This window comes from Pollachius pollachius, assembly GCF_949987615.1.
Source record: "Pollachius pollachius genome assembly, chromosome: 7".
Taxonomy (NCBI): domain Eukaryota; kingdom Metazoa; phylum Chordata; class Actinopteri; order Gadiformes; family Gadidae; genus Pollachius; species Pollachius pollachius.
This window is the reverse complement of record NC_136940.1, coordinates 18515662-18533177: the sequence shown is the minus strand read 5'-3', so window position 1 is coordinate 18533177 and position 17516 is coordinate 18515662. Positions and strand designations below refer to the sequence as shown.

The following is a 17516-nucleotide window of genomic DNA, read 5'->3' as shown; positions in this document are numbered from 1 at the left end:
TTTTGTATGTCCATAATATGGACATACAAAAAAGACACGATTGCCTGTCTGCCTGCAACTTGAGCTAGAACACACCACACACCAGCGATTATGCACTGGCAAGGCGACATGTCCCACACATTTAAAGTTCCTTGTTCTTCCAAATGTTAAAAAATCATCAAATTCCTCCCATATAGGAAAAGGTCTACATTACTTAATGTGTTCACAAACTGCACTTGTCTCCAAGAGGTTGGCTATGGGTCGACATACAAGTAGGTCTATATAATGATTATAACATAGGCTAAAGGCTTCAAACACGACCCAGTCTAATTCAGAGCAGGTTTCTCGGCTGCTGTTACATCCGACCCACACACATATTGAAGTCATTATTTACCGCTCCGCACTGTGGTCAACGTTCCCCGTTTCCCGGGGGCTGGTGGAATGAAACGCGTTACTCCTCCTCCGGAGTTACGACGTGACTCTGTTCCAATGAGAACAGGTGGAATCCCCCGGATTCCTCCAATCAGGTGACCTCCTGCCGTGGAGCCCTTCGGGAGGGTGGAGGAGGCGGGGCTCAGAGCGCCCAAGTTCCACACGGGAGCAAAAGTAGCCAGGAAAACTGCGTATTCTCTCATGTTGTGCTGGTGTTCTCATTCCGAGGTGGGTCGAAAAGTAAACAAGCGGGTCACACGCGTACAGCGGATAGTTATCGTCAGAAAGTGACTTTTTTATTACAGCTCGAAGTGGAGACAGCGAGTGAAATATAAAGTTAGCACTTGTCCGATGTCGCTTTGCGGTGGAGCGATCGATGGGACCCAGCGCAGCGATGGAGCGATAGCGTTGGATCCGTGACTTTCTTTTCCTGGATATATATATATATATTTTTTAACGGAAGCGTTGTTCCTTCCTCTATATTTTTTTCTTGTTGTGGATTATCACTGTCAATCATGCCTGGAAAAACCAAGTATAACCTGGTGGATGATGGCCATGATTTGAGAATTCCCTTACACAACGAGGAAGCCTTTCAACATGGGATCAACTTTGAGGCAAAGGTGAACATTGTTAGATCAGCTGCATGTAATCGCGTTAAAACCCTCATTCAATCTGGTTAATGCTGTGACACTTACAAAGAAACAAAAATATGTATGTAGTTGTTATTATTAGCATTATTTAGTCGAGTAGACAGCTGGAAGAGCTGACTTGGATCCGACAATGGGAAGTGTCATGTTTACATGGCTGCACTGTTCAGTATCGTTAGACTATCCACCAATGTGTGATTTCGAGTCATTTAATTATATGGGATTTTACAGCAATTACTAGTGCTTGGTGCGCATTCTTGTGCATCATGGCCTGATGAACGAATCTAATTATCATGGATTAATATTCTATCAGGCTAACGATTTATTAATCAGCCTCAAAGCTATTTATGCCTTATTGCAAAAACTAAACTAAAGGATGGACTCATCATTTTCTGTGTGTGCAAACAGTACATCGGCAGTCTGGATGTGACCCGGCCAAACAATCGGGTGGAGATTGTCGCTGCGATGAGGAGAATAAGGGTGAGTTAAGTTCTTCTAATGGGTCCACTCACAAGTAGGCTACTCCCACCCAGAAGCTGATTTCAAATTTGAAACTGTTTATACAAAGGTCGGGCTTTTCCTCCCCCAGAAGTTGGTATCACATTGTGTAGCAGCAGGGTTGGCTAAACTGCCTGGAATGCAAAGGTTAGACCAGTATATGAGCCACAGACTTGGTATCCCCATGCGCTCCATCAGTGATTTGGACCAGGCCTTTGAAGCAATCCTCTCAAGTGGAAGTGAAAGGCAGGAATTGGCGCTATAGGTCTCTCCCTCCCCTCCTCCCCTCTGGCTGTTGTATTCTTTGAAACTAGTAACTCTTTACAGCTGTGTAAAACCCTGGATCCACACCCCTTTAAAGTTGAGCAGCACCACTTTATACGGCCTACTCAAGTTTAAGCATGAATGTTTAGCCTTATGAATGATGGTCCGATAAATACTGTCAGCCAGACAGGCAGTAGTATGCCTGGAAGTCACTAGGCAGCCTGACTGAAGTTATGACAGTAGTTGTGTAGTGCTGCCTGGGCAGATTAACTCTTGATTTACTGAGGCTGGCTCCCATTCCGTTCTTGCAGAGGTTGCACAAAAACATGACACGCAGCCCTGTTAATACTTTAGTCTGCAAGACCAAATGACAAGTGAACACATGACATGACACACAGAAGTAAAAGAAAAAGTGGATTTGTTCTTCTTTGTACAGGGAAACTGTGTTTTCTAGGAAGGAAATACACACACACACACACACACATACACATACATACATACATACATACACACACACACACACACACACACACACACACACACACACACACACACACACACACACACACACACACACACACAAACACACATATTAAAGGCGCCCCCCCAGTGTGCTCCTGTGGCAGCTGTTGTGCTTGTTGTTGTTGTCAGGGACACAGGCCATAGTTTGGCTCCTGTTGAGCAAAGGAAAACAGAGGGGTCTTCTACACAATGCAGGGAAACCCCAGTTAGCCAACTTTCTTTGGGGAAAGAGACCACTTGAGATTCACCGAAAGGCCAGCAGTAACAACAGAACGGAAGAGCTTTGAGCTTTGAACTGTTTTTATTTGATGTTTTAGGCTGGTGATGGGGTTATATTGCAAAGCCACACACATACTGTATACCGGACTGTTTTCGTTATCTTTGATACATCCAACATCTAAATTGCACATACATAAACCAATTCAAAATATAGCTGCGAGCAGCAATGTGGGTGTCAAGCATAATGGGACTCGATAAACATATACATGAGATACATGACGACCGTCTCGGTAATCGGTAATAACGACAGCTGGTTGAATGAACTAGAGCATTGTGAGAGTACGCGTTTGTTCAGCTTGGTCTGAAGATCAAATAGGGCAAGTTTCGTGATGATTGGAGATAATCTAGCAAGTTTGGCTATGATATGTTAAAGAGATGCTGAGAACAGGCTTACTTCATGTTTGGCGGCTTTGCCGTCAAGTTTGATTGGTTGTCACGGCCAACCGGTTTGGAATAAGAAAAAGCTGTTTGGCAGGTTTGTTCAACTTGATCTGAAGATCATATCTGGCAAGTTTCATTATAATTGGACATAATTTGTGGCCTGTGGACATGTAATATTGATATTGACAACTTTCAACAGGGCAATTTCTGATGTTGCCATGGGAAATATTTTATGAGCTATATCGGGCGGTCTGACAGTATCACCAGACATTGAAAATAAGTTTGAAATATTCTCATGTGAAGAGAGATGAGTTAAAACACGTCTTCATTAATTATAGCGCCCCCTAAAGGTCAATGGTCACCAAATTCATTGAGTGTCCGCATGATGATGTCATGGGTCTATGTACCAAGTTTTGTTATGATATGTCAAAGGGCTGCTGAGATATTGGCTTACTTCCTGTTTGGAGACTTTGCGGTCGTATTTGATTGGCTGTAGCGGCCAAACGCTCCCACTGAAGGATAATAATAATAATAATAATAGGAAAACGTACGAAAACAAAAGGTTGTCTCGCAACTTCGTTGCTTGACACCCAATAATTTCCACATTGACTTTGTTTCATGTAACACTTGTACTCTTTATTGTACGGTCAAATATTTTTTGCACAGCCTTAAATGCAGTTTTGTTGATTTTTGTTGATTAGAGGTTGCCAAACAATTAGAACCAACATGGCTTTACGTTCAACACTGAATAAAGATTTTAAAATAATAATGGAAACGACTTGCTGTGATTCTCATCCCATCGAATGCCTTGTTTTAAATGTCTCAAACATTTTAGAGGTAGTATACTGAACATTGATTAAATTGAATAACATGTAAACAGCTGCTAATTGAGAGAAGAGCTGAGGGAGTGATGTTCGGGAAAATACTTTTTGCACAGGCTGTGCGTAATTAGCATTCATGACATTTATTAGCTAAATGAAGCCCTCTTTTTTCAAACTTCATTATAGGTATCATCTCTTTAGCGATACAGTTTGTAAGTGCACAGGTTATATCTTTATATCACTTTGATTTATTTTCGTATAGAGGTTATAGCTGAAAAAGCTGACATTTACTCGTTGTCAAACTTCGGATGTTTGACTAGCAGTACGGCTGGGCTGTTGGCTACTACTTGGGTGGGGGGCCGGGGGGAGCCTGAAGCTAACATAACAGAGCAAACTCAAGATTTCGGAGTGCTTTCGGCATTGTCTCTGCTCATCTGAATAGTAGTTCGCTACTCCACACAGGTGGTCATCCTGAGTGGTGAGTTGCGCCGGAAACATGGGTCAGATAGCCCCGGTCAGGTGCATTAATTTGTTTGTGGGGCACAACCAAATGATTGGGACACTGTATGCATGTAAGTCCTCACTCACTGAAGTAGCCTGTTGTATTCTGCATGAACGCATGGCATTGACTCAGGGCGCTGAGTCAGTGATAATATCAGACGCTGTGAAATGTAAATCAAAAATATCTGAAAAGTAATTTGATAACCATCACCGTTATCACAGCAGATATTATCGCCATAGATATTCATATTGGTTTATCATCCTGCCCTAATTTGGGTTTTTCTATTCCTTTGGTTTGTATGAGGATTTAAAGGTGAATACAACCAATATTTCAGTCTACTTGAGACTTCTTGTGCCTGACTTCATGATTCCTCGCACTCTGCATCTGGTTTTGGGGATTCCTTTGGTAAAACGATGAGAAAGGTTAACTAAACGAAACCAAACAATCAGTCAAACAGTTTCAGCGAGTGAATCAATTAACTAATTGGTCAGTAATCTATAATCTTGTCCTCATCAGTTATTTTCACAGAGCAGAGATGAAACTCATCCTCACCACAGCCTCGCTGACCTCGAAATACCCTGCTGAAAGTCAAAGAAATATGGATTTCAAATTTTTTCAGTTTACATGAATTGAGAATAAATCACCTCTACTGGCTTTTATGCAACATGAACTCTTTATAGAATTTCTGTCCGAGTCGGAGTCAGACAGGTTGATTAGCCCCGGGGGGCCGTGAGATGCTGCTCTCCGTTGTGTGCACCAGTCATCCTTTTTCCACTGCGATAAACAAATGACTCTCCAGAGAAGGCGAAGTCCTCCTTATCAAGCTATACCAGTGGACATAATATTTTATGTCCACTGGTATAGCTTCTACAATATCCTTCAGTTTTCCTTCCTATTTCTAAAGTATAACGTAAAAATGCAAGGAAACAAAGGAAAATGTAAATTTGATTATCGCTGATTCGCTGTTTGTCAGAAACGTATTCAGAGTTGATGATGGGGTACAACAAAGTAATCATAATAGAGAGGCGGCATTTGACCCCCTGTCGCTTACCTTTCGGCGCGCCCCACATTTCATCACGTCACCTGTTGGGAGGGGGCTGTGTCACGATGGCCTCGGTAATGAAAGGAGCTGTACAACTTGAACGTCATAACACCCTACTGCCAAAGTACAGCAGCTGCTTATCAGGTGGTTGGAATGCGGGCCTGTCCATGGTGAGTCACTAGGGGATTAATATGTCGTTAATCTTCCCTCAGGGGGCAAGTTAATTGGCAGTGGGGACGGTAGAGCGGCACATGATGGTTGGAAGATTACGCACCCGTCTTTTGCAAGGTGGGGAAGGTGGCAGGACATCTGTTTGGTGTCCACCTCTGGTCGTAACCTGGCGCCGTCCGGCCTCTATTTCCGGACGGTTTTCGCTGTGTGTGTGAATGGCCCTTTTATCACTGTTACACTCACAAAGGGCAATTTGTTATCCACCCTAAAATGTAGGAGTTTGTTTGTTCTGTCTCCTTGAAGTGAAAACAATTCATTTCAATATAAACCAGTTACCTTGTATGAGAGTGTAATAGATGCCAAATTATGCGACAACAGGGAAATATGAGACTATAAATAGACAGCCAACAAAGTGGATTGGTAATATATGGCAGTTAACTATTTGCTGTAGAATGAGCCCGCCAATAAATTCTAGTTATTGGTGTCGCTAGTGTGTGTGTGTGTGTGTGTGTGTGTGCGTGAGATATATATTTCATCATCACGTAAAAAATTCCTTCCTGGGATCAGGCAAAGGCCACAAATAGTTATGAGCGCAGCAAGAGTTGTTAAGAAGTACTGTAAATGACTTGTAAATCCTATATTAGGGAAGAAAAAGTGAAAGATTAGTGTACCAACATTGCCCCCTTAGAGACAAGAGAAAGAACTGGATAAGAAAAAAGCTTTTTTCTATGCAGCTTCTGCTTTCTCATTTCAACCATTGTGTTATTTGTTTTAATTAGAAGCTGCTAGGTTTTACCTGCTGCTGTGTGATTGACGTTAACTACATAAAGAAGGCTCTGCACCAGTCCATTAAACGGGCTGCGTATCGAAGATGGATTGTGTTAATAGGGGGACTTGTAATCCCTAACTTCCATCACTGCCCTTTGCTGCTGTTCAATTCCAAACATGAGTCCCTTTGCCATCCAGCAAAATAAGAAAAATAAAAGTTAATCATTAGAGAGGGGCGATGACAAGTAAAAATGCTCATGAAAGCCTTTGGGGAGTCTCTTTATGCCAAAGTTACAAATTGTTACATCCTCTACTTTTCCAAACTGCAGTATTGGCTTGAAAAAAAGCATTTGCAGATAAAAAGTGGAGAACACATTTTTTGCAGCATCATTTTAAGAACCTGTTTACCAGATACTTCTTATCTTTCTCTGAAGAAATTATATGTTTAATGGAGTTAGATATTCTGCTTTCTTAATGCATCTTGTCAAATGTGTAATGTAGAATATAGAACCATATGAAACAATATCACTGGTTGCAAAAAAAGGTGAAGCATGCAATAAGACCTTCAGGGAGGCAGTATCTAGTGTAGGTTACGCCTCTTGTATGTTCTACTGGATATATCATAATCGATCAATATTTTTACAACACGTTTTGGTTTAGCTTTCTCCTGATCACTAATTGTGTAATTTTGATGATTTATTGTTCTGGTTGCGCAACGTATCTCGGTAATTCTCATTTTCTTTCAATCCCATATCTTGCGCTTGTGTTGATTGACTGGGTTAGGTTGCTTCACTATGTAAATAAGGTTTGATTTGATGATAGTCGAGGCCAGCAGTTTATCAGATCAGTGGCTTTTCTGCAGCATCTCCAATCCTATTGCTTGTGTGTAAATCTGTGTGTAAACCGCTCAGAATTCTCTTGTACGATTGCCAAGAATACTTGGTTTGGTTTCCTTGGAGAAACTCTGTCGCCCTCAATGCCCTCTATATATCACCTCCTGACCCGCTTCCTTCTTCCTTCGACTGTCTCTTCTTCTGCCGTTTTCTCCTCTTTGTATAACGTCCATCTGTCTGTTTTTCATCCCTGTTCTCTGGTCTGTCTCTCACTTGACACCCCCCTCCCCCCTTCTCGCACCAACACCTCCTGCTAACGGCCGATCACCTTCCAGCAATCTATCTGACCGGTCACATTGCCCTTCTCTTCTTCAGAGCGCCAGCGAGACTTTCGGCTGATTCACGAGTTCCTTTCTCTGAGAGGCGGGCGTGGGCGGTTTGTTGGTGTGGGGGTTGACAAATTGAGAATGCTGCGTTAATACCATTTTGCTCCACTTTTAATTAACATCCTGCACCGTCGCTGTATAACTCATTTTCACACTTTCTCTTTTTTTTCTCCGGTTGCTCTCTCGATGAGGAGTTCTAATCCAAAAGAGAACTTCAAAACAACCATAAATCCGCCACCCTCCCAGACCCTCCCCCCCAATGTTTTACTGTTGGGGTGTCATGAAACATTTTGATGTGCCTGTGTAGCCAAGAATTTACTTAATAAGTGGTTCAACATCTGCAACACTATAAATCAATTCAAATATGTGTTGGGTCCCTTGATTCTGGAGTGTTCTGGACTCTAGAGTGTACTCTTGTCATTTTAACTTTTGAAAGCTTTAAAATACTTTTCTAGGCCATTTCAGAATGTTTTCCAGGTAAATGGAGCGGTTCTTTCTATCTTCACAGCTCATAGAAGTGATTTTCATTAACCAGATGTAATATAAGGTAACAGACCCAGAGGTACCACACTATTTATACAGCTTCAAAACAAACCTACATCATTATGAGGCAAAACATCTGCTTCCATTCCATGAGCTTTAAATGATCTACGCCTTGGACATCCTAACTGACTCAATAAAAGTACAGATATCTGTGGAAAGCTAATGGAATGGTAGGAGTTTCCAACCACATCTTCTGCAACAATATATATTCAAATGTGTTACGGATCTGTAAGCGACAGACAATATCAAACCATTTCCACTGTTTCACCAAGACTTGTGAAAGTATGGGTTTTAGTTGGAGTTTAAACCCAGACTTGAGGTTGCATTTTAGAGACTTGTATGTGAAGATACTCTCTGTGTGCAGAGGCATGCAATCCTTTCGCTCTAAAAGTTGCATGCAAGATGACTCATTCACTTCTCAGTAGGACAATGACCCTTAACAGGCATTGAAGCTATTTCTATTGAGAACTCCATAGAAATGCAAGGAGTGCTAATTGTGAAGGATAAGCAAGTTTCCCTTCACAATTACAATGCCAGCCAACGGCAATTGTGTTCATAAAAAAAATACCCCACAAGACTTTGGTGCCACTAGATACAGACTAACTCTTCACTAAATATAATGTGGCTAAATGCAATACTATTTATCTTGCTTTTTCTAGCTACAAAGTCTCTTGTAGTCAAGACAGAATTTCCCAAATGAACCCCTATACCAAGGGTTTGAGGGGTTGCATGCTTAGCTAAATATAGGTCATCTTCTATTGTAGCATATCATAACATATTTTTTAATTCAGCACTTTGGATTTTCAGGGGAAACATGTGGATGCTCTTCGCTCAGTGACTATTGATATTTTGTTCTTTCTCTTTTCATAAGTTGCCTGTTATCATAGGTCTTCCTTCAATCAACATTTGTTTTGTGGAACTGAACAACTTTTTACATGCTATTACATCATTAAGTTACAGGAATGCTGTTTAAATCTTTTGCATCATTTTCCAGGATCCAGTATCTCTCCCCAGTCTCTGTAAGGGACTCAAATACTCAAAAATATTTTTTTCTCCTTATCATATTCAATTCAATTTGATTCAAAGTATTTATTGTCATATGCACAATAAAAAACATGTTCTCAGTCATACAATGAAATTCTTCTTTTGTTTTCCACAGACTGAATGCCAAGAAAGAAATATAAAAGATATGCAATATACAATATACAAATAAAATAGAAAAAATCTAATGCAACAATATAGAATATACAATTTGCAAGATAAATAGAAGAGTAGCAACTAAATGAAATAATAAATTTAAGTTAAAGTATAACGGAATGGTGCAAATCCAAGAAAGTGTGCTGTAGTGCATGAGCAAAATGTAAACCGTGGCGGCAGTCCTGAGGTAGAATAATAACAACAACAGACTCCTATCTGTTGTTAAAGAGTCTGCGGGCAGTGGGGAAGAAAGAGTTCTTTAGTCCGGTTGTTTTGGACTTCATACTTCTGTACCTCCGTCCTGAGGGTAGAAGTGTAAACAGTCCATGCTGGGGGTGGGTGGGGTCCTTGAGTATGGAGGCAGCTCTCTTGTGGACTCTGCGGTGGTAGAAGCTCTGCAGAGAGGGCAGTGGCGTTTTGATGATCTTCTCTGCAGTCTTTACCACTCTCTGCTGTCGTCTCTGGTCCAAAGCAGAAGTGCTGCCGTACCAGACGGTGATGCAACCGGTCAAGATGCTCTCAACAATGCAGCTGTAGAAGTTTCTGAGGATCTCAGGCGACATGCCAAACTTCCTCAACCTCCTCAGGAAGTACAGCCGCTGTGTCTCACAGAGACGTGCAGTGAGGTCCGTGGCTGGTGAGGCAATGCCTTTTTCAGAGTCAGATTTACAAATATATGAACCCAATTGTTATATAGTACCGGCCTTGAATCATTATCTTCCATGTTTGCAGTCAGAAATGTTTTTTTTTTTAAATAAACAAACTGATGTAGTGCACTTGACTGCTTAAAAGAAGTTAACGGAAGCATCCTGTAAAAACTGGGCTCACGCATACGCCCCCTTCAGTGAGGCAGAGGTACTGGCTGCCTCATTTCATGATTTTTCAGCTGGGTTTTATCTCAGATCAGCATATTTAGTCTTGCAGCAAGGCTATGCATCATAAGAAACTAGCAAATACATTAACTAGTTTAAGTAAAGTGTGATCATACAATAAAAGTGTCTACAAACATTACATTGGTGACAACGGTGAAAAAGCAAACTGGGTTGGGCGCATGCGCTTTACCCTGTTTGTGAGGAATTGTGCAATTCTCGGTGAGGCAGCACTGCTCGCTGCCTCACCTGCCTCCCCTGATACACTGAACAACACCAAACTTCAGCATGTGAACTTTGCCATACTCCATTATAGTCTATGTTGAGGGAAACAAAAAATCCTGCTATAAGTTTGTTTGTTTAATAAGCCACAGACATACTTACGGCAACTTAGTTTGGTGACCAATTGAGTGCTCATTTGAAGCATCTGGTCGAGTCGACATCGGCTGATGTAATAACATGACTAACTATTAGTCAGTCTGTCTTTCAGCCTCTCAGACAGCCTTGTAGCTGCTCTGACTGTTCAGTCTGATCTGTTTGTTTGAGGACGGGTGGGATTGGGGTGTGACTATCCCACTTCCAACAAATCTGTTTGCATTTTTTTTTTGCACACTTCACAAACCATGAGTCTCGTTCATCTTCCCCCGTCAGTCATCCCAGCTCATATGTTCTCTCCCACACCCGAGGTGTCCGTGTACCTGTCCATCTGTGTTTGAGTGTAACTGGCAGGAATGAGAGCGAGGGACCAGAGGGGAGAAGACGCAACAATTGAATAGGGCGATTGCGCATCGAGAAGACATGGAGTCTGTCTCCTTCGGGGAGGTCATTATATCGGCCCACACACACTTCCCACGATGCCTGGTGCTGACAAGTTCAGGAGTTCCCTGTTGCATTGACATCTTTTCTGCTTTAACTTGGCGCGAAGGGCACTTACTTACTGTACGTCGGTACGCTCCTCGTGACTACCTAACCATCCTCCAGATTATTCCCACCCTCTTTATGTCGATCCCCGACAGCCTATCCTAATCCCATTCCGTCTGATCTTATTTTAAAGGGATGCACTGAGATATCTGTAAATGGCAGTTTGCCAGTCTAAAGGCCCATTCACCCCCTACGGTAAATATGGATAGGAACCCTTTCGTCCGGTCCGGGAGGTCGTTTTGTCCGTCAGTGGGTCCGTCGCCTCTGATCTTACGAATCCGGAGTGCTCTGGGAGAAACGGAGCAATACCAACGGAAATCGAGGCGGCAGTATAGAGTCAGAAGTCCAACCATTCGTGAAAATAGAGAGAGTAGTATAATATCATATATATAGTATTTAAAATTTTATACCTATATTATACTATATACCTTGAAACTGGTCATTTAAAAATGGCGCAACAGTTTGAGGAGAGAACCTGCGGGTTGGTGAGGGGTGTCACATGCCACCGCCGTGTAGGCCTACACTTTTTGCCCGATTTTGACGCTGAAACCGGACGGCGGTATGAAGGGTAATCCCGGAGACAACGTTTGGTACGGACGGACGAATTTCGTCCGGATCCGGAGGTATGAATCGGCCTTTATAGCCTTACACAGATGCAGAGGAGTGGCCCTAGTTCATGTTCATATAAAGAAAATATTATTTCAAATACTTTCCAGTCATCTAATGTGTTTTGAATAGTCGCCTATACAATGTGAGTGGCAGTTACAACACAGCAACAAGATTTTAGTCTTGTCTAACACACAGATAATTTGGCACTATTTTGACCACAGTGGTCATTATGCTACGCCTGTCATGCACGACTGGCACAATAATATAATCAGATGCTTCCGGTTTGTATGTCTATGTGGAGGCTAATTTGTCAGGGGTGAATCTCAACTAGCCTAATGACCACAGCGGAAAAAATAGTGCATATTGAATAGCTTTGACCAGAGGAGTAGAAGAAAACGAAAGTTCATCCTTATTTTAGGTCTCCCTAAGCTCCCTAAGCTTGTCTCCTTTTCCAGTGTTGTCCCATACCTGCATAACAAGTTGGACTGGGATAATGCCATTCAATTCAGACTCCTAAGAGGTGGGATCTCATGCAAACATGCACGGGCACACATACACACGGACACGCACGCACACTGGGTGCTGCTTGGCAACGCAACGCAAGTGATGAATGAATGCATTAGGGAAATGTTCACTTCCACATTTCCACAGATGCATTCCCATTCCCGGCTCACCGCTACCCTACGAAGCATATGGGCAGCTGCGGTGAAGAGGGGCAGGAGTGCACACTGTAGAGATACCAACACTTACCAACACATAGATACCAACACAGGTTGGTATCTATAAGCCTGCTTGAAATGAAACATCTGTCTGTGAAGATATTGTCTTAGGCAGGCGGGCAGGCGGGCAGGCGGGCAGGCGGGCAGGCGGGCAGGCAGGCAGGCAGGCAGGTGAGCGGGCGGGCGGGCGGGCGGGCGTGCGCGCGTGAGCAATAATGTGATGCAGTCATCTGCTGCTCCCGGGCCGACCTTGGAGCAGCGCCGCTCATCCATCAGCCCTGAAACTCTACTTTATCTCAGCGCATCCTCCCTCTCTCCCTCCCGCCATCCTCCTTATATCACCCCCTATCTCCCACCCTCCCATCCCTGCTATCTTCCTCCTGCATCCTTACTGCACATTCGGCAAGGTGTCATTATACTACAGCTAGCCCTTCTCTCCAAATCTTCAGATTGAGTTCTTGTCTATTTATGTGGACAAACACACACACACACACGTGCGCGCCAACACTCACACAAACACATGCACACACCCACACACCTAGAGAATTGTTATGAGCCTCCTTTGAAACCAGCCATTGTTGGTTTTTTATCACTCCGTTAGCCCTGCCCGGCTGTGTCTCCGATCCATCGTCGGCTCTCCATGCAGAGGCGGGGAGAAGTAATTGGATAATATCAGATGGTTTTCAACTGCCATTACCTCAAATTAATGTGTCTCTGTTAATAGATGTGTGCTGCTGAACAAAAGGAAAAGCTGCAGGAAGGAGGAGGTGTTGCATTTTGCCCTGCGTGCGTGCGTGCGTGCGTGCGTTTTTAGATGGAGATGATAAACTCGCTCAGTCACACTCCTATACTGTCGTAATACTGTCGTAACCCCTCCCCCCCCATGGTACACCCTCCCACGGTGGCAGTGAACTGACTCATTACAGCTGCAACGATCAGTCGACAGCAGATTAATCAGCGCTATAATGTTGATAATTTATTCATCATTTAGGTAATTTATCAAATACATATACCACACATTTGCTGCTTAATGCTTTGTAAATGTATTATTTGCTCCCTGGCTCATTCTAAAATGAATACTTTAATTTTTCTTTGCTGCTTTTCCAATGAAGCAATGGCATTTATGATGTCACTTTGGACCCTGTTTGCCTGCGTTGGGTAATTTGCTATTAATGACATTTAAAATGTCATTAATGTAAAATTATCTTCATTTGCAGCCCTACACCTCTCTCCATCCTAACCCAGCAATCTTTTTCGTCTCGTCTCTTTCATGCCTGTATCTAACAAACATACATTTTGAACTTTTTTGCTTCCAGTTTGTAGTTTGATCTGAGATCTCCATTTCCGCTCTTTCCTGTTCCATTATGTCAGCCTGTATTATTGGCCCTTTGAACAGTTTTCTGTTAATTTGGAGCGATAGGAACATCACCTCAACGTTTCTCTTTGATTCACACTCAGAGTCCACCTGTGGCAGCTTTGTGCCTCATTCTCCGTCCCACAGCGTCTCCTGCTCTGCTATTTTTCACCCTGTCTGCGTCTCGGCGTTCCTTCATCCCACCACTCGGCGGCAGTGGGCGTGGGGTTTCCGCTTGATCTGCTCCTGGCTGATTGAAGCGTTTTAACAGCACTGGGAAGGGCCCACCGGCGCATAATTGGGTCGAGTTAAGATATCACGCCTAGAGTTAAGCGGAGGCTGTCCAATAACATCATAATAAACCATCCCCATCCCAGTGATGAAAGATTGGCTGGACGGCTACATCGCCCATCACACACAGAATTGTTGACACCCGCACACAAAACTGCCATACCCGCAAATAGTGCCGTCACACACACACACACACACACACACACACACACACACACACACACACACACACACTTCAATGCCCCTGAATAAACATCCCCTCAATGTTAAGCCCTGCACCTCTTCTTTTAACTAATGCTGATTCTTGTTAAGGTGTTACAAATGCAATTGACGTCTGTGACATGAACCTTTTCCATTCAAACGTGTGTGTGTGTGTATGCGTGCATGCGTGCGCGCTTGCCTCCAACTCACCCTTGTTTTTCTGTGCCAGAGAACACATTAGCCCCAAAAGACTGTGACATTTCGGGGCAGCCAGGCCAGACTGCATTGATAAATGGGTTGGCCCTGGTTATTCAAGATGTATTTTTACAATGTACCATCTAAAGTTTAAATGTAGAATGAGTGCTCAGCTCCAGGCCCCCAAACAATGTTGTACAGGATCACTTCCATGATCCAGCCATCAACATTAGTAAAGATGATTTGTATTTGTGCTACCATTTTTCATTAATCTGCGTATTTTCTATCCATAGAATTGCACAGCAGTGTGTATAAACTGTTCTGTTGCAGCTCAATAATCTGCTTCCCGGACTGGTAAACAAAATACTTTCAAATGTTTTATTAACTCACTCATCTACTGCACATGAGTAGATTGGTTATAACATGACCGATTGGCAGAACTGCTGGCCACCTATGCTGTGCTAAGATCTAGTGAATGTCATCACATGACGGACTGCGGTTTTAAAACGTGTTGGCTGACCTCTTCAAAACTCTCCACAAAGCAAAGGGCTTTGTAACCATCGAAGCCAGGGACAGATTTATTCATGTTTTAAACTTCAGTTTTTGAGGGTCATTTTATTTTTAGCTTTGCAAAGCCTCTAGAGTTTAACTAGGCCTACATATTTTAAACAAATATGTTTAGTTATCGCAAAGTTGCATCCCTTTCACACACTTTAAGCATAATGCAAATCTCTGCAGGGAGTTATTACATCGACACTCATTTCTGTGGGAGGCATCTATTTACTGAATATGTTTTTATTGTAATGAGGGAATTTGACACCCATGATTAAAAATCAACAGACAAAAAACAACAAATAAAAAACACTTTTTCCTTGGTCAAACCCCCGTGAATCATTAGCTGCATACATTGTATAGGGATTTCCTTTTTACGTACATAATGAATGCTTCCATGTCCTCCCAGGTTCCGGTGGATTATAGCTTGCCTAGTGAGAAAAACAGGGGGTAACATTTCTTTATAATGAGTTGGCAGTGTCCCCCAGCGCTAATTTAAGGTGAATACCCTGCAAAGACCAGCCACTAAAATCACTTAATAGAATATATTGACTCGGAGAGGCTATAAAACACAGCAGTCAGCACCTCTGTTCATCGTTGTTGAATCAGTGAAGTTGAGGAACGTTACTTTTCATGGCTCTCCTTTTTTATTTATTCTAGTTTTTTCTCAATCAGAGGCCATCTTTTATTTCCTAGTTAAATGCCTTATCAGTATTCCTCTGTGTGTGTGTTTTGGTTTAAGGCCATGCATGAATTAAGGCAAATGTCATTATAGGCCACCGCTTTTCCTTTGGAATTATTTTTCTCCCATTTAAATTGAATACCAAAAACACTCTGGATATAGCCTAGTGCCGAAACTGCAGTTACTCTGGTGTCTCGTATTGCACTACACTAATACATTCACTGAAGGAAGAGATGATCATTTATTAATGGAAATAACTGGTTCTTGAGCGTGTTCATAAATCTCATGAAATCCAGTTTTGTGTTGGAATCACCCACAGGATCAATCACACAGCAGAAGATGTTATCTGCGTGCCTTTGCTTGATTTTCTCTTATTTCCCCATGCCCTCAAAGCAGTGTTATTTGCCTTTTACTTATGGTATTTATTTTACATTCATATGGGCTGATTCGCCATCGTGTTAAATGTCAAACCCGGATAAACTCCTTGCACAAGCTTTACACAATAGTGCGAGGTAGGGGGGGAGATGGCAAGGACATGACCCATAACAAGGAGAGCTGAAGGAAAACAGGATGTATAATCTGGAGAAAACTTTTTTCCTGGTTGCCACTACGGCACGCTTATCCTAACATCAGCTCGGCTGAGATAAGAGGATGTTTATCATGTTATCTCATTTAAAACATTTCCATGGTGGCCGACACGGCATTAGCTAGTCCCCGGCTAATAGCAGAAGTGCTGAGGAAGTGCTGTAGATCTAGGATGTGAGTGCAATTATTTATATAAAACTGAGGGAAGGCCCTTAATGTTCTCCTTGACAAGTTTATGCAGCGGCTAATGCTAGAAAATGATGCTGAAATGTGGTCGTGTGTGTGCGTGTGCGTGTGTGTGTATGTGTGTGTGTGTGGGTGGGGGGGGTGCGTTTCTTGAATGCAGCAAGAGTTCATAAGATGTGCCTTCTCCATTAAGGGCACACAAAGTTGAAAAACTGCTCATGGGAATCATGTCTTCATGGTGTACGTTTTGTGCATGGAAGCAGGTACAGTGTTGAATGTTCAGGATGTGTGCAAAGTCAACATTTCCGTTAAAACCTCCTCCCTCCGGTGTGCGTGTGTCTTTCCTGAAGTAAGAGGGGTTTTGAAAGGGGGAGAACAATACCGACTTATTCCGCTTAGCCAAACTGAACCGTTCACACAAAAGTCTTCCCACACATTCACTCTTATTTGGCTACATTTTAAATGTAATTACACTTTCCCCGTTAATTTGTGAGAGCTACATACAACAACATACAGCAAGTTCTGATTAAATCGTATCATTTAAAATCATTAGAGAATAACTTAATAATATATAATTCAATGTTAAAAGATTGAATCAAAATGCAGGAACCATGCCCGTTTTAAGGCTGCCCTATTCTCTTGGCTTAATCTGGAAGGAAATGAAACGGCACTCAGGAAGGAAGTCCACTCTGCGACACGTAGCTTTAAAATGGAAGAAAAGGAGGAAGAGGATGACAAGCTCTGACCTTGTTGTCTAAAAAAAGATTCTGATGGATAAGGACGACTTGCCCGGCCCTCGGCTTTGATTTTACACTTTAACTTTTATTCCTGAGAACCAAGGTGACCTTTTTCCCCAGAACATTTTGGAATTGTGAAAAAGCCCTTATGAACTTCACAGAGCCCAGCCTTTCGGAGCCTGTGTGTGTCCGTGCATGCATGTTGCTATGCCCTTTTGGAGTCCTTTTTAATTTGCCATTTTAGAAGATTCAAGATAATTGCTCCCAATGAGGGATTAGCTTCTGGCCTTGGTCGTTCATCTCTTCGGGTGCCAAACGGCTGCCCCGACTGACCTCAGACTCCAGAGATG

General features: G+C 42.6%; 1 protein-coding gene across 2 annotated transcripts in view; it reads left to right on the top strand.

Annotated features, from left to right (window-relative positions):
- The first annotated feature begins 595 nt into the window (after window positions 1-595).
- The window catches only part of nos1apa (nitric oxide synthase 1 (neuronal) adaptor protein a), a 100172-nt gene continuing 83251 nt past the window's right edge, over window positions 596-17516 (top strand). For both annotated transcript variants that reach the window (XM_079739241.1, XM_079739240.1), the window contains exons 1-2: window positions 596-1031; window positions 1467-1538. In XM_079739241.1, the coding sequence (XP_079595367.1) occupies window positions 927-1031; window positions 1467-1538 (177 nt within the window). In that variant the 5' untranslated portion in view covers window positions 596-926. The remainder of the gene's footprint in view (window positions 1032-1466; window positions 1539-17516) is intronic.